Raw genomic sequence first — 21,384 nt, 5'->3', positions numbered from 1 at the left:
AACATTCTTAGAAGGCGACAATAGTTGTCTCACAAAAACTATTATCTTCAAGTAATTGTGAAGTGATCGAATGATCAATACGAAATTTTCCAAGTCGACATCAAATGATTGTGTCACACAAATCATGTAAGATGTTTCAAGGAAATTTCCACATGATCATATTTTGACTTAATATTTAGTTTCCAATAAATAAATTGTTTCCAACTAAACTCTTCAAGAATAATGATGAACATAGTTAAAGCAAAAAGCTTCCAACATATTTCAAGAAATAGATAAGCGAGATAAACTCAGCTCGAAATATCAAATGGGTATAATGTAAAAGTCTGTATAGCTATCCTGAGTGATAGCTATCCTCAATAGATAAGTTTCAGTCTCCACATACCATATGTTGATGAAGTTCCTCCAAGCTATCCTCAGTAGATCTTCGTCTTCAATCGATGAACGTCGTGAAGTCTAAAGCTCAACTACACATTCTATCATAACCCGAGACATAACAATAAGTATACTAAAAATCATGATAGATTTGATCAACTAAACTTGACAAACAAGCTTGAGATAGAAACGCTTGCGAGTTCGACCGAGCAGTGCTCTAACAACACCCATAACTAGAAATTATTCGTCATCTAAACACCACTCAAGCAAACAACAAATTGAGTTAAACAATTGATCAGAACTTTAAAGGATTGACCCATTAATAATCAAAAACATTGATAAAATAAACACTAAATGAGTACTTAGAAGGAAGAAGTAGACACCAGAACTGGCAATAGTCGAAAATACTGGGTTCCATCTTTTTCGTTGGCTTCCTTTTGAATTTGGCGTATTTTTCCTTCCACCTGTTACAAATCCTAAATCTCTTATTTTATGGAAAATTTTAGATGACTGCCTTTTTTATTCTCTTCCCTTTGAGTTTGACGTATTTTTCCTTCCATCTGTTATAAAACCTAAATCTCTTATTTTACTGAAAGTCTGGATGAGTTCAGGGACCCACCTACCCCACTAACAACCCTGTCCGTGGGTATAATCACATTATTTTTTAATAGAAAACATGAGAAAGTTCTATATTATAGTCTTTTTTTTTTGTAGGTTTTCGACTAAAATATCATTCCCTCTCGTAACAAAACCCTTTTCTTATTTACCTTTATGTATTAAAACGTTGAATTGGCTTATCTCACAAAATAAAAAGTCGATATATATGTATATCGTGTGAAGTTTTTTTAATAGACATACACATCGAGTATATACACGATATCAGATTATTTGTTATTTCAGAGATAATTTAACATCATTATTTATTAGTAAGTTTTTATTTAAAAAATAATATATAAATGGATGTTATCACTTATTTTGGGACAAAAATAAAAAGGAAAAAACTCACTTTTTGCGGGACCGGGAGAGTATTACAACACCATACGTATATGTCATGAACCCGCTCCATTCTCATTGTATTAAAAAAATGATTTCAACGGGATAGGTAGTCAATGAAACTCGGAACGGATTAAAATTAATGCAAAGGAAGCAGCTAGAGGACATGCAGGACCTGCATAAGCTGGGTTCATCCGTAGGGATTCCACGACAACAACTATAAGAGCCACATACGATACAACAAAGGATCAATGTCATCTAATGTGGAGGTATTGTTTACACCTTTTTACTTGTGGATCATTGCTAAATGGCAAAAAATGATTAAGATAAAAAAAAAATTAGCTAAAGTTCATCTCCAATCCTCAAGGTCTTATGTAACACTTTTTATGGAAATTTAAAAATTAAGATCTACGAGATTATCATATCTATCTCTTCTTTGTTTCGACACACTTTTCGCCATAGATTGTAGTTTCTTTATCTCTATGATAGGCTAGTTGTTAAATTTTGCGACACACATTCTTTGCCTATTGCAAATCATGCTTGTGTCCCTTTTTGATGTAACCCATAGTGTTAAAATCTACTTATGGTCAAAGAATCACATAAACATCATTTTATTGTTATTATTATGCTAGTTGGCAAAGGTTTATCCAATGAAAAAATAAACCTTGCCAATACCTTGGTACTTTATAACCGAGCGTTTAGGTTGTTGAGAGTAACAATGATCTAAACCAAGATAGCGAGTTGCTCTCTTTGTAACATCATCATATGCTAGATAAAAGTTATCTTCTGTCGGCTTCTTCAAAGACCATAATTCCACAACCTGGTGGTTATGAACATAGTTCAGAAAAGCATAAACACTAGGAGGATAGCAATATAGTGTCATGCTTTCGGATGAAGTGGGTTTCAGGAAGCAAATTGATAGATTTTTAGGAAAAGTAAAAGGTGGTTGTATTTATTGATTCTCGATAAGATACGGGATTGTTCTTATATAGGCAGACAACTTTAACACATGAAGAAGTAAACATAAACTAACACCCTTATTATATTTTTAACTAATATAGTAAAACAGTAAATAAGAGAAAGATGATCACTCTATCACCCCCCTTAAAACTAAAGTATGGAGCAAATAAAATACATCAGTTTGCTTAAAGTAACATTAGTAGAAAAAAAAAAAATTGCACATAAAATTCTTCATTCTTCGTGCTTCATGTTGTTTAATAAAGTTGAATATTCCTCTTTAATTGGATGTGAGAAAGTTGGTGTTCCTAATATTCCCCTTTAAATTTATGCCCATCTCCCATACAAAAAAGATCAATTTTCAAACAGGAAATTAACAAAAAATATTTTTCATTCTTCAATTTTTCTTCACTCCAGTATTATAAGAAAATCGGTGTTATTGCTCTTCAAATGGTGGGATCTTTGTTTGTAACATATATAATATGATGGTATTCAGTGTTGGATAACATATAAAATATGATGGTTGTTTTCTTTGTTGATTAACAGATAAAATATTCAGTGTTGGTTAATTGATAAAATGTGGTGGTGTTCAAGTTGTTAACTGATAAAATGTCTAGAAAACAAAATTAAATCTAGGTATATAAGGTGTTATAAACTGGTAAATAGCTGTAATAGAAAAATGGCGATTCTGATATTGAAGAGTTGTAATAAAAAAGTGATGGTTAAGATATTAAACAGACTTGATTTGAAAATTTATTTGAAGTGGTTTCTAACATGTATTTAATGGTTTTGATAAGTGTTAATGTGAACAAAATATTTCTAGCAATCAGTAGAAGCCCTTATATTCAGTGAATCAACAGAAAAACAAGTAACAGAAACTTACAGTATTCCCCTCAAACTTGAAATGCAATTGTATAAGTAGTCGGAGTAAACGTTGAACAAAAATGGTGCAACAAATTTAACAACCCATATTGTTAACATACTGAACTTCATAAAATATGTACCAAAACCAGAACTTTTAGCTTTATAGAAGAAAAAATGATCTGTATAATTCATTTTCCATGAACATGAGTGGTGTAAAAGGGTCGCAACTTTACTGTCTAATTAGGGTTTGGGTCATGAAACATGCAGTTCATGCGTTAGGATCGTAGACTAACCAAATACCGCTAAAAATTAGTTAGTTGACTATTTCTTTGCAAAGCACCTTCACCGTCAGTTGACTAGCATTGACGGTATAATACTGTTAAACTTATATCGCTCTCATCCTTTTATATCCTTTTCCATTTGAGTAAACTTCCCCTCCTATGCTATTTTTCGACGTTTCCCGTGATGCATTTGGTTCTAGATCATATAGTATTGATGCATTAGGTCGTTGACTGATCAGATACCGAAAATTCAACAGTTAGGTGGGTGTTTTACCATTGGTTAAGATGAGTCCTTTTACCTAGATAACATGTTCAACTTGCGGGATTGTTTGCATACGACATATACATCACATCCAATGGATGACATACTTGTTTCTCTTTCATCATCTCCTTACCCTCCACCACCCATATTGTAAAACCACCACAACTGCCACTATTCCTAATATAAACGGTACCAATTGACCCCTCATAACATAAATACCCAAATTAATATCCTCTTGCATTTCAAAATAAATCCTTTGACATTGTTATTCGCCGAAAAAAATTAAACTAATTCAAACTGCTAAATTGAAGAAAAAAATGGATGTTTTTTCAAATTACTTTAAAGAAAAACCAACAAAAAATTCGAATTTCAGAAATATATTAGACACCCTCCAAAAAACCATTATATTTCATGTATCATATCAACCTATACAAAAACTTCGAGAAAAATTCGGAAAATAATAGTTCAGTTGTAAGAATCGGATGTCCAGTCAAAGTAATGTCCACATTCTTCTTCCTAACCATCAGAACCTTTAAAGAGAAAATAGTGAACAAAAACACCTAGTACTGATTTAATATATCTATGTCGTGAAGGTGGCGGTTATTTGTGGTGTTTTTTTATTTTTTTTCGCATTCTATTTACCCGAGCTGATTTTACTGTATCCTTTGATTAGGCATCAGTTCAATTACAATTCTGGTCGAGTCTGGTAGTTATACCCGGATAAGTTTTTTACTAGAGTTAGGACATAATGACGTTTACAAAATAACTCTGATAAGATGAGTGTAATGTATTACCATTTCATCCGTTGTGAAAACAAGGGGGTTAACCCTGTCGCAGATGTTCTGCAAGACGAAATCGTCCAGCTCCCGGAATAAAGGTAACTAAATATGGTAAAACAAATTTGGCAAGCGAGGGCCTATGACTAAAAAAATAAGGATGACGGTCACGACACTAGATTACTAAAACACTTCTTTTGGATCCCGTGGAAAAAAAAGATAGAAGTATTTTTAAAGGAAAAACAAAAAAAAATGTAGTAATTAAATAACCAAATCTTTTGAATTTGATCTAAATAAAAATGCCGTTTGATATCTCGTCCAAGTCCCACGGGCAGGTCTTTAAGCCGTTCTATTTCATATGTAACTCCGTAGTTACCCAACTCTCCAGTTCAAATCGACGCACCCTTTGTTTGAGGTCCGAGGGGAATTCCTGTTTTTCATCCACCATTCCATCTTTGTATGTCGTAACTGCATTTTCGTTTACAATCGTCTCACGCATGAAAAGATGCCTAAACAACAACAAAACATCACCACCTCAGATTCAACTAACCCATCATCTCTAGTCATACAGAGACTTGAGTAACAACCGCCCAGGACTCCTAGATGACTACTAGAAGGGTACCAAAATATGTAATTTTTCTTTATACTAATTAGTATACTGGGTATATTATCATTCTCACCATCAAGTCAATTTTTTAGCAGTTTTGATAAATATATTATAAAAAATAAAACATCCATTATTCTGTGAAATTGACCTATCGAATTAAAAGAATCGAAGCTTACACGATTATGTATATGATATAATATTGACAATTATGCACATGAGATGATGTGAGTTCACTAAATATTATATACGATAAATGTGATACATGTGATTGACATATTTTATAAAATAACTTTTTTCTTGTTATTAGATACTAGCATCAAGTGACATTATATATTAGAACAAACTATTTTTTCACTCCGTGTGTAGCTTATGAATTAGTATGATAAATTGGATCCATATTTTGAAATTACTTTTATTATTATTAAAACAAAAGGTACCACAGAAAGAAACTAATAATAAATAAGCTCGTGACCTAAAAACTAATGTAAAACATTCAATAAATTAATAAAAATTATTGAACACAAAAAACAACTATAACTTAAGGCGCATGAGATACAACATTTTCAGAGCTTTTAAAACTTATATCGCCTCTATAAATAAATCGATAAGAAGTTAGAATCCTCTGGAACTTCTCCAAATTTCAATGTTCTTTAAATTTTTATAGCTCATGCTTTGGTTTTTTATATATTTTTTATTCTTTTGACCCACCAAATTATTAGATATATGCCTTACTTCATCAATAAAAACGTCAGCGAGATCATGATATATATATATCATATTTTCAAGAAAATCTCGTTCAACCTCTTAACTCCTTCATAAATTCTTATATCTCAACTATTTTATGTTACTCCATTGGTATTTTATTAAGATATAAAATGAACAAAAAGATTTACTTCGGTAGCTTGATGGGTTATTTTTTTCCTTTGATTTTTTAATATTTTAATATTATCAAGAATAGAAAATATTAGAATTAAAGTGACATAGAAGAATTAGGAACAATTAGAATGTAGGAACCAAATTTAGAGATAATTACAGGAAATTACACACATGGTGCATTGGAATATCTTGTGTCCTCTTTAGTAACCAGTCATACATGCTAATTTTTCGGTAAAGTACAAGCTTAGATTTCCTTGGCCAGGCCTATATTCACCAAACCACAAAGTCTATTGTGATCCTTACGCTTAATTATTATTTTTATGTATCCTAACTAAAACCTACAACAACCATACAGATTATCATGTTAAGTCTTTACAGATGTTATCAATTTAATAATTATAATCATGATTCATGAACTCTAGAATTTCGAAATTCATTTTACGCTATAGTTCATCTGGCCTATTTTGAAACACTTACATTTTGTACAATGCTCAACCTCACTGTTTACTGAATTAAGCCCAACCCAATGCTAAAAAGATCCTCTATGAAATTATAATCATGATTCATGAGCAATTGAAAAGTTCCATATTGCGGGAAGCAAAAAAAAAATTATTGTCTCATGAAGTGAACTCTTACGATTTTAAAACATTATACGAAAAACACCGCAAAGCTTGAGTAGCTCAGCTGGTTAGAGCGTGTGGCTGTTAACCATAAGGTCACAGGTTCAACCCCTGTTTTTAGGGTTTTTTGTTTTTGTTTTTATTTTTTTTTATTTTTAGCACTAGAGAAACAGAGAGGAATTTTTGAAGGAACGGGTAAAATGTTAAAAAACAGCATATCTGTGTATCTGTGATGTCCAGAAACAACAGAGCTTAAATTTCAAACATCTTTATATGTGCATTACGAGATTCTGAAATGAGCGATCTTATTGGGATGATGACCAGTGATAGATAAAACTAAGGAAAATACAGTAACTAGAATGTGACATTCACAAAAAGGTATAATTGTACAAGAGTGATACAAGGGCTCATTCAATATAAATTTCCTTTGGATTATAATTCAATGATCAAATGTGGAACAATTTAAGACAATTTCTACTTGTATGTAAGCTCGGATTCTCCAGAACTCTAAAATGTTGTTCTGGAGATTCATAAAGAAAAAGAAAATAGAAATAAAAACAAGACGGAGCCAACTTACATCTATAATACAAGTACAACTTGCAGTAATGTAAACAGTTGATGGAAGCGTTTCATGTGGAATGATTCTATCACAAAATGCTGGCTAACAACCAAATATGCAACAACAGACAGTAAGCTACGACACCTATTCTTGCTCTGGGACGACTCATCAAAATTCGACCTCCAGATACCCTGCAATTAAAAGGTGTGTCACATAATTGTAAGCAACTAGTGAAGGGATTAAGTATATTTACATCCTTAGCTAGAGATGGGAAAAAAAAAAGTGAATTGTAAGATATTCATACACTTGATGTGGTGCCCAAAAATAAGTGGAAATAAAAGAACAAGAAAACTGAAAATGCACCAGATCCCGTCGATCCGATCAGCTAAAAGTTTTCCTTGTTTGGGGACGAGACCAGATGTATTTAGCGATTTGAACACATGACCTGCAAGAAAACAGCTATGAAATCCACCCAAAGCTACTCAAAACAACTACTTTAAGAAAGTGATCATCTAGTACATAAAACCACATTCAAACCTTTATCATCATCAGTTTCAGGGGGGTTGAGTAGCCGATCGGATTCGGAATCAATAGTTAGAGCAAGATGGTCACTTTATCCCTTCCTCATGGACCTCACATGAGCCGCAGAAGAAGCAGCGGGGGATGTGGAGTTCCTTCCAGCTGGACCCTACATAAGCAAAAGTGAGCGATTTGTATAAGCAACCAACTGTCAAGACTAAAACTGGATACCGTATTCAAGGTATACGTGTGTATCAACAACCATGTATGGGAAGCTTAAAACCTAAGTCAAAATTGCTTACAATGGTTCCAATTTCAGATATCTCTGAACCAGATGCCAATGAAGGCCCTTCAAGTATGCTCCTATCCTGGACAGCATCTGATGGAGGCAGACCCTTACGAACTGGAATTTCAAGTAATGCAACCTTCGCTGACGGCTCATCTGCAAACTTTTTGTTCCCATGCAATTCGACACCCAGTTCCTGGGCTCTAGCCTTTGAATTTTCAGATTCTAGAATTAGATCTTTGATCAGCTTTTCTAAAACCGGAAATAAATTTCTTATGGTAACAGATTTTTGTTCTTTAATTAACTCTTCCCCTCCAAATTTCTGAATTATTTTCTCCAAATCAAATGCTAACTTAGCTAAGTCACTCTTTGAATGTTCTAGCTCTTGGTTAATGCTAATAATATTTCCAGCTTCCTTTTTCAGATGCTCAATTTCCTGAACACTTTCTGAAAGTCTAGATTGCAGTTCTTCCTTGTCATGAGCAGATAATTCAAACTGATGCTGCATCTGTGCAACTGTATCTACAACGTAAAAGAGCTTCTTAACAGGATCTGCCACAAAAGATTCCGTGTTCTTCAGTTCTGATACCCTAAAAGGGATCTCAATTTCATTTATCTTCTCTAGAAGGGTTTGAATTTGGCCTTCTGAAAGAAGGCGGCCTTCTTCTTCTGAAATCACAAAGAGGATCAAACAAGTCACTAGACAAAACCAGTAATGATTTACAGCTTAAATCTAAGGTTAACTTGAGTTTACATACCTTGACTTTTAATTGCAAAAGAAACATGCAAGGACGATAGTTCTGCTTCTTTTTCCCTCAATATATCTTCCATGGCAAGACATTCATCCAGTTTAAGATTCATCGAGTTGCAGGAACTCTTTAATTCTTCTAAAGTAGTCTCCAACTCAGAGGCTCTGCTTTGATGAAGATCCCTTTCTTGCGTGACACTTTCAAGGTTTAATTTGGTCCCTTCCAATTCATTTCGTAAATCTTTAATGGTCACCTCACATGCACTATTTAAGCTCTCCAACTGTTTATTTTGACTTTGAAATTTTTTAACAGCACTTAGAACGTTCTCTACCGCTTTAACACCTTCAGTGCCAAGTAAGCCCCGTTTCTCTTCCACTGCATCACCACTAGCTTTTCTTTCACTTGAGAACAAGCTAGAGTTCAAATTTTCATCTTCAAAACTCAGCTCATCAACAATATCCTTGCATGCAGAAAGCATCATAGTCACATCATTCTGCAACTTATGTATCATGCTCTCTTGCTCACGGTTGTGAATTTCTACGTTTTTCACCTGCTGCTTCAAAGATTCCATAGTCTCAAGCGTTACAACAACTCCATCTATTGTTTGCTGCAATGCTTCGGTGAGGACTGCAACATACTCATCCATAGAACCAGAAAACCCTACAAAACTATCTATTATCAATTTGTTCTTCATATTGAAACTTTCTATGATATCTGTGAAATAAGAGGAGATATTCTCAGGGTCCGCAGCACTACTCTCACTGTTGTCAATTGTATCGATATGAAAGTTTCCAAGGTCTGGTGGAGGGAGATTTTCCAGGTGATGATCCATCTAAAATATAAACAACAAGAAGCCATATTAACTTTGGGAAAAACATGTGAGAAGATCAAGGGAAGGAAATTCCAGCGAAGATCATATTATCAGTAACTGTGATGATAGTCAGTGGCTAACACAAAAATCTATTGTCTCAATCTTCATTTCATTTGAAACTAGAACTCCGAGATAGGGTCGTTTATTACTTTGCAGTGAAAAACTAAGGTGCTCAACGACATATATCAAAACTGTACCTCTGTGCCAGCTCGAGCAGGCAATAGTCCCGAGCCTTCGTCAACGAACCGATCCCGTATTCTTTCTAGAAGGAGGTGCATATCTCTTAGGCTCTCAAGTTTTTTCTTAAAGCCTCGTGTTAATAAAAAAGAGAAGCCCGCTATCTTTCATTAACATTTCCAGATGATTGGGGTGCTCTAGTAGCTCCAAAGACTGCCCTTTTGAGGCTCCACGAGTTCCAGCCAATTCTTCCACTGAGGAACTTAACTTTGCATTAAGTGTTGCTATTTCCTGTTCAGTATTTCTCTTTTCATTGACAAGCACCGCAATGTCATTCTCTGCATTTGCTAATGCATCTTCCAGTGATTTTATTGTTGTGTATGCATCTGATACCTTGCTAGCTTGAATGCTGGCTTCAGTTTTTGCTTCCTCTAGCTCCTTCTCCAAGAGATCTCTAGCAACTTGGGAATCGTTCAGTTCTTTAGAAAGCACGGAGGCATGCTTTTCCACCCGAGATAGAGCATCTTCAAGTGATTTTATACTTCGGTTCGCCTCTGCTAACTCACTAGCTTGAGAATCTACTCCTGCTTTTGCCTTCTCTAGCTCGTTTTCCGCATTAGTTATATGTAACTCTGCAGCAGCCTTTTCCTTAGCAAGGATAGAAATTCTACTCTCTGCAGATGATAATGCTTCTTCAAGTGATCTTACAGTTTGGTTTGCCTCTGAAGCAGCCTTCTCCTCAGCAAAAATAGAGATTCTGCTCTTTGCAGTTGATAGTGCTTCTTCAAGTGATTTTATGGTTTGGGTCGCCTCTGCTAACTCACTAACTTGAGATTCCACTCCTGCTTTTGCCTTCTCTAACTCGTTTTCTGCAGCAGCCTTCTCCTCAACAAGAATAGAAATTCTTCGCTCAGCAGATGATACTGCTTCACTTAATAGTGGCAAGAACCTCTGTGAATTTTGTAGCTTTAAGTCCAGACTCTTCTTTTGATTTTTCTAACTCCTCCTCAACATAGGCCTTGCTGACTTCGATGTCTTGCTTTGCTTGTGTTAGAAGAGAGAGATCTTCACTACACTTTGATAATTCATCTTCCAGTGATTTAATAGTTGCATCTGCCTCTTCCAATTTGCTGGACATTGAAATGTTTTCCTGGTTTACTGTTTCTAACTCTTGTTCCGCACGAGACTTGGCAACTTGAAAATCATGATAACACTGCAAAAGCCATTTCACCGTTTCCACAGGATCCTCTAACATTGCATCAACAGTAACGGCCACAGTATCAATTGACTTAACTACTATCTGCAAAGTATAATTGCTCTCTTGTAAGGACTGCTCGAATTGATCTCTCTGCTCTTTCATGGCCGCAAAATCAGATTCCAAATTAGACATGCTTTCCAAATCACGTGAAAGTTTATTAATTTGATCTCTGCACTCAGAAACAACAGACTCTTGCTGCTCCAACTTTTGCTTGAGTTTTTCAATTTCGATATTCCTCTCATCTATAGAACGTTTCAGGTTTTCCCTTTCTTGGACCATACCCTTGCCTTTCTTTACAGCCATTGATAGCTTTTCCCTAACCAAAGCAGTTTTACCCTCAGCTCGCTCGAGATCATTTTCCAGAGACTTATTTTCATCCTTTAGTGCATCACTTTCTCGAGACACTCTCTCTAACTCGCTTGCCAAGTTCATCAGTTTCAATTTGTCCACCATCTCTGCTTCTAGTATGTTCTCACATAGCACCAGTTTCTGATTCTGTATATACAGTAAACTCTGCATTCTCTCAAATTGTTCTGTGCAAAAAAGAGAAACCTCGGAAGTGGTACTGTTTTGCTCCTTGATCTTCTTAATGCACTTTTCTACAAGCATAGCAATGTCAGCTTGATCAGAGTCCTCCGGGTTTTGCATCTCAGAAGCCTCTAGAAACTTTCTTATTAGTCCATCCTTTTCAGATGAACCTGGTGCCCATATTCAGAAACTGCTTCATATTTGCGAGATAAGTCATACAATGCCATTTGAAGAGCAGCCTTCTCCTCTTTCTCTGCAAAAAGAGACACACTCAGTAGGTCAATCTCATTACGTGCTTCAGCCAACTCAGATTCATGTAAGCCAACAGACACCCAAGCACTAGCAACTTCAGCGTGCAACTTTGTTATGTCAATTTTAGCTTGTGAAAATGACTCCTTGAGCCAGTTTATCTGCGAATCCAAGTTGGAAGAGAGAACTGTTTCTGGCAGGTTAGCTGCAGATAAAGCATCTTTCACTTTGTGAAATTCAAAAGAGATATCATCCAACTTATTCTTATGATCCACAAGCCATCTGACTCTTTCTAATATATTCGTGGACTGATGTTCAGCAAGCATACCCTCAGGCAAGATGTCTTCGATTTCCTTGAGAATTGATTCCTTCGCGGAGAGTAATTCCTGGAGTTTAGCTGTCAGATTTTGACTTCTCACCAACTCCTCGGAAGTACCTTCAGCAGCTTCTAGGGAATTCGACTTCTCTTGTAATCGGTGCCAACGATTCCTGAAGTGAGACTGCCAAAATTTGGCTTCTGACCAACTCCTCGGCAGTAACTTCAGCGGCCTCAAGGGAATCAGATTTCTCTTGTAATTTCTGCAAACATTCCTGAAGTTCATTTGTCTTCTCAGCAATTGAGTGCTTCAGTGAATCCCTCTGCTGAACCAGTGCCTTACCTTTTGTGACGGCCATGCCAAGCTTTTCTTTTGTATTAGCAGACCTAACCTTTTCCTGCTCAAGTTCCCCTTTGGTTCTGATGGCTTCTTCCTTCACCACTTCTAACGTCTCTTTCTCCTTGTCTAGTTCCTTCATCAGTTTGCTATTTTCAGCTTCTAGTTGATTTAACTTTGATACAAAATCAACCTCCTTTCTTTTGCAGGAAAAAAGCTCTTCACAGGCAACACCAAAAACAAACCCCAAATCATTTTCCTCCGGTACATTGAAATCCGACCTAACCTCACTCAAACATTGTTTGAGGCCATCGATTTCAACAAGAAACTGATTATAGTTCTCAATCATTAGAGAGATTCCCCTTTCAACAAGAGATAACTTGTCACTAGCAGAATCATCCAACAAGTCCTCTTGCTTGACTATTGCACCAACAGAAACTAATAACCTCTTCAATACAACCTCCGCATGTTGGTTTGACTCATTATGGACTTCAGATGATTCTTTCAACGTCTGTTGAAGTGATTCCATGTGAGATTCAACAACACTTTTGGAAACCGAAAGGTCATTGACTTTTGTATTAAGATCATCAATCTCTTGATCCTTCTGGAAAATAACAGTTTGGAGTTGTTTCACCACATCCCCAGACTGCAATTTTTCATCTAAAACACTTTCAAGACGCATGGTTAATCTGGAACAGTCACTGACCATTCTCTGCAATGGAGAAATCAACTCATCGGTACTACCTTTTACCCCCTCCACTTTTTCTTCCTGGTGATGATTCTCAGCTTTCCCTTCACCAGTCTCAACTGGCGAATGCTGACTAGTGATAACCTCAAGCTTCTGACGAAGTGTAAAAAGTTCTCTTATGAAGCCATTTCTTTCAACCTGCACCAGAAATACAAACTCGAATCATATATTTCCCAACCAAACGAAAACAAAAATACCCACATAGTTCAACTTCCCGACCTTATACTCATGCGCCATTGTGTCTTTCTCAGCAACAGCTTTATTCAACATTGCCCGAAGTTGTGAAACCTCATCAACAAACACACGAGTTTGTCCACAATCCTCCACCGGCAAAGAACCAGATTCCTCTGTACCAACTTTCTCCTCTTCTGCTTCCACCATGATGTGATGACTCTCGTCCTGGGTTTCATTGATGGAGACAACAGGTCGTTCTTGTTCAACATCAATATTCTTCCTGTTATTATCCAAATCCAACTCATCTGAAGCATCAACAAACATATCTTCCTTCAGACTCTCCTGGATTTTCATTATACCATCCAATTCAGACCTCAAAATCCACAAATAAACTGCAAAAAACCTAAAAATTCTAAAATTAACAAACAATCGTAACCTACCTGATGATCTAATTTGGTAGCTGTTGGTTGCATTTCAGCGTCCCCAGCATTAATACTGTGATTAGTAGCAAAACCATTTGTTCCTTCCTCAGCTGCCGAATCAACATCTTCAGATGAAACCCCTAGATCTGGAGTTGACTCAGTAACTTCAATTTCATGTTCATTTCCATCAACCCCCCCATTTTCAGCTACCATGGAGTTCCTCAAATCTTCATGCTTTTCTAATTGTCAGACATCTCAGCCCTAACATGAACCTAATTTCTTATCCTAACAATCAAATATGCACATAATAAGTGAGTTTTTGAGACAGGAACTGATAAGCATAATTAGCCAAGCATATGCAAGATGCGTTTTTCCAGCATAAGAAAACTGATAAGCATAATTTGCCACATGCATGTCTGATGCATGCAATCTTCTACCCCATAAAGAGACTCATTGTCTCGCACAATTTGGTATTGTAACAGTCCCGTGTATGTCACCATAGAACAGCTAGTAAATTGGTTTGTTTTTCATTTTCTATACAATAAAACAAATGTGTATCCCACACTAAGCTGAAAATCCTATCCCACTAAGCTGAAAATCACTTGATCTAAACAGACATTAACCTTATCCAGGACTATCATATAACGGAGTTCCATAAACTGACAATCACTACTATATACATACAACATCAAACGAAAAAGAGACCAAAAAAACACAAATATTAGTAACCTCACATCTTCTAATGGTATCGTGTTTCTGAAATTACCAAAAGAAGTTGAACACAAAATCCCACATGACACTACCGAGATTACTATTTCAACAGAATACAGCAACGATATAAGAGAAGAAGAAGAAGAAGAAGGGACATTAATACCTGACGGTAAATTATTGCCGTCAATATGAGGACACTGGAGACAATCATATACCTGTGTTCCAGGGAAATGGTATTCTTGACCTGGTTAATAATTGCGGCAAGGAATTAGGAGGTTGAAATTAAAAATAATTGGTTCAAGAGAAAACCAAATTAAAATAAAATCAGAAGGTGATATCTTGTTTGGAATTTACATAAATAACTAAATTTCAAAAATTAAATTTCTTTTTAAATCCAGACAAGGAACAAATTGGAGTTATTAAATCCAGGCCAGAGATTCAAGTTTTTCCTTGATGAAGAAAAGAACAGAGAGTTTCCTGGCTTTAGTAAATCATACAGCTATAAGAAACAACTACTGGCAATATGCTATCAAAAAATTCTTTCAGGCGGCATGGCAAACCTCTACGTATGAAGCAATAGAAGGTTGCACAAAGTGAGAGTTCAACTCTCTGGTAGATAAAATGAATAATATGTAGTTTTTTATCGAAGAGTGTGACGGTTTAATGAAGCTTCCATTTGATGCAAAGCTTAAACGCGAAACAGTGAACATTCCTAAAGGAGGATAAATTAATGTCGTACCATTGCCGGAGGAGAGTTGGCAACAGGTTAGGTCAATAAGCTCATACAAACCGTCATGATAGATAAACGCTGAACCGTCATACAAACCATTTGATGATGCAAATCTTAAATGCTGAACATGATAGATAAAGTTCCCATAATCTCATATTCAAATCTGTAAGCTGAGTTTATTGTTGGTCAACCAAAGGGAGACCTTCTATATGGTTTTAGGTTTCCAATGTAATTCGCCAGTAACCCAATTGGTTTTAAGTTTGCAACTTTTTTTTTTCAATTTGATCATAATTCATGAAATTAAGATGAACTTTGAGACAATTAATCAAAATTGATGACCAATTTCCTTCAACTACAACCAAATCAGTGAAAACTTATCCAAAATCTCCATTAAATCGAGCGTAATCGATCAATTGCAGGATCCTTTTCATTCATTCAAAATAAAAATAAAAAATAAATTCAAAGTTCCAAAATCACAAGCAATTTATACCCAGTTTCTAAGAAATAACGAACCCCATTCACTAATTTTGTCTTTTAATCAGTCTAAGTACAAGGTATTTGATTGATCAATCGGAAAGAAAAAAAAGCTGTTCTTCAGCTATTGGGTAGAGAAGACGGGTACTTACTATTGTTTTGATAATCTCTGAGAAATTGATCTTCTCTGCATCCTTACAGATGAAAATCTGTGGAGAACTTCAGTAAGGAAAGTGGAGACACAAAGTGGAAAGAACATTAAGGTTGGGTTCCAGTAATTTTTATAAAAGGTGAAGTTATCATATTACCCTTATGTTTTATAAATTTTGCTTACGTTTGTTGTTGATCACGGATGAGAAACCGACGGAAGATCTAAACTGGTCTCATCCAAAGTAGTTTTCTTTTTACTTTAATAACGTGGTCTTTAGAGGAGACTCCAAAAGAATTAGGTGCCATATAAAAGGATAAAAAAAGTCACTCAAATGTAAAATGTAGTCATTTTTTATTTTATTTTTTAATGACCGAATTACCTTTAATAATCGGTAGATGACTTTATAATCGGGAAGTTAATCCATAATTGGGAGTCAATTTAGTTTATAACTTCCGAATATAAAGTATCCCCAAAACAAAATCTTTTATCTTTTGAATTTTGATTATCCTATAATCGGTAGTAAAAAACGTTATCTTGACTCCCGATTAAAGTAGATCTTTGGATAAAATGCTATCATAATTGGTAGTGAATTTAGGTTATTTAACTCCCGAAGATAGAGTAGCTCCAAAATGAAATTTTGCCAAAATCCTATTTTTTCTGAATTTTAGTTGAGCCTATAATCGATAGTAAATGAAGTTATCCTGACTTCCGATTATACAGTGGCTCTCTTTGCTGAAATCCTACCATAATCGGTAGTCAAGATAGTACATATAACTACCGAATATAGAGTAGCCCCAAAATGAAATTTCGCAAAAATCTTCTTTTCTTTTTGAATTTTGGTTGAGCCTATAATCGGTAGTAAATGAAGTTATACTGACTTTCGATTATCCTGGCTCTCTTTGCAAATATCCAACCAGATTCGGTAGTCAAAATAGTTCATATAACTACCGAATATAGAGTATCCCGAAAATGAGATTTCACAAAAATCCTCTTTTTTTTTTGAATTTTTGTTGAGCCTATAATCAGTAGTAAATGAAGTTATCCTGACTTACGATTATACAGTAGACCTCTTTGCCAAAATCCTACCATAATCGGCAGTAAAAATAGTTCATATAAATACCGAATATAGAGTATCCCCAAAATGAGATTTTGCCAAAATCCTCTCTTTTTTAATTTTGGTTGAGCCTATTATCGGTCTTAAATGAAGTTATCCTGACTTGCGATTATCCTGGCTCTCTTTGCAAATATCCAACCATATTCGGTAGTCAAAATAGTTCATATAACTACCGAATATAGAGTAGCCCCAAAAATAAGATTTTACAATCGGTAGATAAAAAAAAAAACTAAACTGCCGATTATGAAGGGACATATAAGTATTTTCAACCTATTTTGTCCTTTTGTGTCGCCCCTAATTCTTTTGGAGTCGCCCCTAAATATGTTAGGTTCAATAAGTCAAAAAGTTAAATTTTGTGAAATAAAATAGTTTTGCTTCTGGCTTCTGAATCTGACTTCGGTTTTTGGAGAAGCAGATCTGTATCCAAACACGCTAGTATGCTTTTTTGATACACATCCAGAAGTTGCTTTTTGACTTCTGAAAGCAACAAAGTCAGAAATTTATTTGGGTATACAATTTTAAAATGACTTTCAAAAGCAAAAAACTAAAGTTTTTGAGCATTATGTTTTTGCTCCTGACTTCTGCTTCTGGTATCCAAACACACTATTAATATCTATCTCATCTAATTTTGAATACTTATACTAGTGTTGTTCCCATGCGTTTTACTTGAATCGGTTGTCTCAAACTTAGAAGCAAAATAGTCAAACCACAGTCTCAGGCTAATCGGCATTTCATAAAAAGTTCCGAAGAATTAATAATAAGAAAAAGAAAGATTGATGACCAAATGAACTCGCAGTTTCACTTAAATGGTGCAAATTTACTCCCACGAAGATAGCTCTAGATGTATAACATTACATAACAGATTTATCAAGATCAAAATCAAAGTGGGCATAACTGTAAATATTATTTTTATACCGTCTAGTGTGTGCGACGCTCTTCGCTCGTAACTACAAGTATGGCATTGGGATTGTGGGTTCCATCTAGTTCAATGATTACTTGCAGACCTTGTGTTGCATGTGAGGTAGTTGCTCTATGTTGTTATAATTCCAAATTAATGCTAATGTATAGCCAATAACGACTGACCAAAAAGAGAAGCCAATCAGCAACTCGACCTGCCACGTCAACATCCGGTCAGCTCAGTCTGGCTTGAGTTACATGATTCCCCGATTCAATTCACTATTTTGTTTCTTCGATATCTTTTCATTTCAAATCAGAATTGAGTGATTTTTGGCTCATTGCGACAGTCTTTCAATTACCTGCAAGACGGAGACAAAAATTCATGGGTTTCAAAAAACTTTTATGTGCATATGGAGTAATTGTGGATAGCGACATGATTGATAGGTTTTTAAAATGTGGTTTTAGTAATTATGGTAGGAGGTTCATTCATAGACTTGTGAAGATAAGAATTTGAGATTTAATAAAACTAATAAATAAAAGCAAATTTAATTTGAAAAGTGTTGTCAAGGTTTTAAATGGACTAAGGCTCCGGATTCACTATTACTTCAAGTTGATTAATTATAAATAATATTTCAGAAATTATTATTAAGCTCTTTTTTTCTATTAAATCACTTATTAATCTATAAGGTGTCCAAATATTGAATTGTAAGCCTTAAGCATGATTTATAAAAGAATTAATTCTAAGCATAAAACATCAAATTGATTCACAACTATATAAGAAAACCATTTTTATCTTTTTTTTATATTGATCCAAGTGAATTAAATAAGATAAATAATTAAAGAAATTGGAAAAATATATTACCAACCAAACACGAGTGAATAGCTCCTCCATTGCCTCAGTCACCAGGTATTTAGCCTCTCATCATGTTGGAAAAACACTCAAAATATGATTTCATTGCTCAAGGTGTTCTACAATTGATGAAATGAGAAAAATTGAGAAAATAGGGTGTTTGCAACGCTTATAAATGTTGCATAACACTGTTACAAGAACGATATAAGGTTATTGTTGCTAACACTATTTCTAAGACCCTCACTCCTTGTCGTTTACGCTGTTCATAAACGACTACTCTGGCTGGTTCGTTCTTCATGTTCTTCCTTGTTGCAGCAGCAGAGAACTTTCCTGCGATTTTTTTCTCTCAGCTCTGCCGGCTCTCAATCTATCCAAACTCTCTCCTAAAACTCTCGACCCCTTTCTCTATGGTCTAAGCATCCTATTTATACTCATCAGACCCATAGAATCTCGCCCAATTACTCCATATAATCCTCCAAAACTCGGGTGTAAAAGAAAATATTTTTAGATATTTTCTTTCCTGTTTTAGCTTCTCCGCGCGTTTTTATTCTGCCAGAACACTCTAAAAGGGTTATGCAAGTTCCATAATGTTGCTCGAGTCATCAGACATGAGCAGAACACGTTCAAATTTCTCCAAATCCCGTGAACAACTCTTTCCTACACGTACTGCTATGTTCCCTGACCGTGGATTTTCTAGCCAATTCTGGTCGAACCAAAAGCCCACAACATGTTTACTATGTCATCTCACAACTACATACCAAAAATCATCCATTGAATCTCCTTATAGATCGCTCAAAAATCAAACCCAAAATCTGCAAGAACTGTTCTTCATTTTCCCCGCCAAAAATCAATTTTTTGAAATGTTTGAAGATGAAGTGCCTTGAATCCAAAACGCGGGTGCATTTATCCTCTGGGTGACTGGGGGTGCCCTTATCCAAAATGAGGGTGCCTTTAACGCATTTTTCTGGGACGTCTTCGGTGCATTTCTAGGGTGCCTTTAGTAATTTTCTTCTGGGGTCCAAATAGCACTTTTCGAGCAACTTTTTACACACAAGTGTATTTCTCTAAAAATACCTATACAAACACAAAAACACCATAATAAGAATAAAATCAAGCACTAACAATAGAGACACCGAGGACAATTCATACACAAAAATGTGTCTATCAAATACCCCCAAACTTATTATTTGCTAGTCCTCGAGCAAAACTAATCTTGAAAATAAAATCCTAACTCACTAGGTGTCCCTAATGACCGAGTTAATCTCGGGAGGGTTTACCAGATGTGTACCCACAAAACCTTTACTCCAGACCCTAGCCGTCTATGCAAAACCTTGGAAGGCACTAAAGAATCTCCTTGGTTGGCATACAATCATTGACTATAAGAGGAAGAATCCTGATGCGAAATTTCAATTGTTGTACACGAGTTTGCACTCAAGCATACTAAAATTCATATATAAGTGACAGAGCTCTACTCAGATAGTTGCACTATGGACATCATACTCGGAGTCAAACTAATCACATTAAAAGATCAAGAAGATGGATATACAGAAGAAAAAAATGTAGATGGTTTAAAGGTGAATGGTGTTTCCCATATCTGTCTGAAGGCCTTTGCCAATATGAACCTAACCTAATGGACTGAGATACCGGTCTGACTAATATAACACACTGGCATATATAAGGGAACCAGTGGTCAATAATTCTAACTCTAGGTCAACACAACTGGCATATACAAGGGTACCAGTGGTCGACTTTATTGAACACACATTTATTTAAGAACTAACAACATGATTAGATCTTGTGGATTCAAGCGCATGCTTCTTGTCAGCAGATTACATGGTAATTCCCGTGGATCCTGCATTCCACGCTTGTTTAGGCGATAGAGACAGGGAGAACACACACATATTTCTATCCAAGTGTTAATATTTATTCCTATTGGACTACTGGTTTGGTATTTTTTTTGGGGTATCTCAATCACTCTTTTTCACCCTAGCAATGGTAACAACTTGAATCGTGTGCCCCACCAAATCACTTAAAATAAAAGAAAAATAAAAATAGAAAGTGAAAGTGAAAAGGACTCAACGAGATATGGCGAAACTATCATGTTATTTCTAACACCCGAGCTCTGTGCTTTTATGAATAGAATCTATAGATGTTTCCATCTAGCCAGATTGGTTCCTCAACTCCTAAAGCAAAAATGCTACCATCCACTTAGATTGCTTAGTGCTATCCTTAATAGGCATAAATTTCTAGGCTCTGGAGTTTATTTATTTCAATTAAAAGCTAACAAAAAGTTTCTTCCCCACCCCCAAACTTAAATCTAACATTGTCCTCAATGTTTCTAATGAAAGAGCAATACCAAAAGAATAGTAACACGAGGAAAATGTAAAGAGTGAAGTCGGAAAGATAGTACCTGGGAAAAGCATAACAATCCTTCTGCGGAGACTAAGGAAGAAAGTAATATACAACATACAAACCTCCTCGATGGTCAATCAAGGGTAAACAGGGTCCTCCAGAGGGACCTCCTCAACATCACCTGTAGGCAAGGGCTCTAAAAAGGGTTTCAATCTCATACCGTTAACCTTCGAAGAACTACTACCATCCGGTGACTCAATTTCAACAGCTCCATGAGGAAAAACAGTGCGAACAATAAAAGGAC

The 21,384-nt window shown here is 35.5% G+C and overlaps 1 protein-coding gene across 1 annotated transcript; it reads right to left on the bottom strand.

The window, feature by feature from the left end:
• Nucleotides 1–7,003: 7,003 nt before the first annotated feature.
• LOC113358902 (golgin subfamily B member 1-like) lies at nucleotides 7,004–15,991 on the bottom strand. Its single transcript, XM_026602617.1, is given in 14 exon segments — nucleotides 7,004–7,358; nucleotides 7,531–7,612; nucleotides 7,705–7,855; nucleotides 7,989–8,641; nucleotides 8,731–9,553; nucleotides 9,790–9,897; nucleotides 9,899–10,765; nucleotides 10,767–11,728; nucleotides 11,731–12,345; nucleotides 12,347–13,343; nucleotides 13,425–13,721; nucleotides 13,820–14,086; nucleotides 14,676–14,756; nucleotides 15,869–15,991. Coding segments are annotated over 12 exon segments (5,853 nt in total). The 5' UTR covers nucleotides 14,015–14,086; nucleotides 14,676–14,756; nucleotides 15,869–15,991; the 3' UTR covers nucleotides 7,004–7,255.
• Between the last annotated feature and the right edge of the window lie 5,393 nt (nucleotides 15,992–21,384).

The sequence above is a fragment of the Papaver somniferum genome, chromosome 3 (genome assembly GCF_003573695.1).
Source record: "Papaver somniferum cultivar HN1 chromosome 3, ASM357369v1, whole genome shotgun sequence".
NCBI lineage: Eukaryota > Viridiplantae > Streptophyta > Magnoliopsida > Ranunculales > Papaveraceae > Papaver > Papaver somniferum.
The sequence above is the reverse complement of the archived record's forward strand: the minus strand, read 5'-3'. Positions and strand labels throughout refer to the sequence as shown.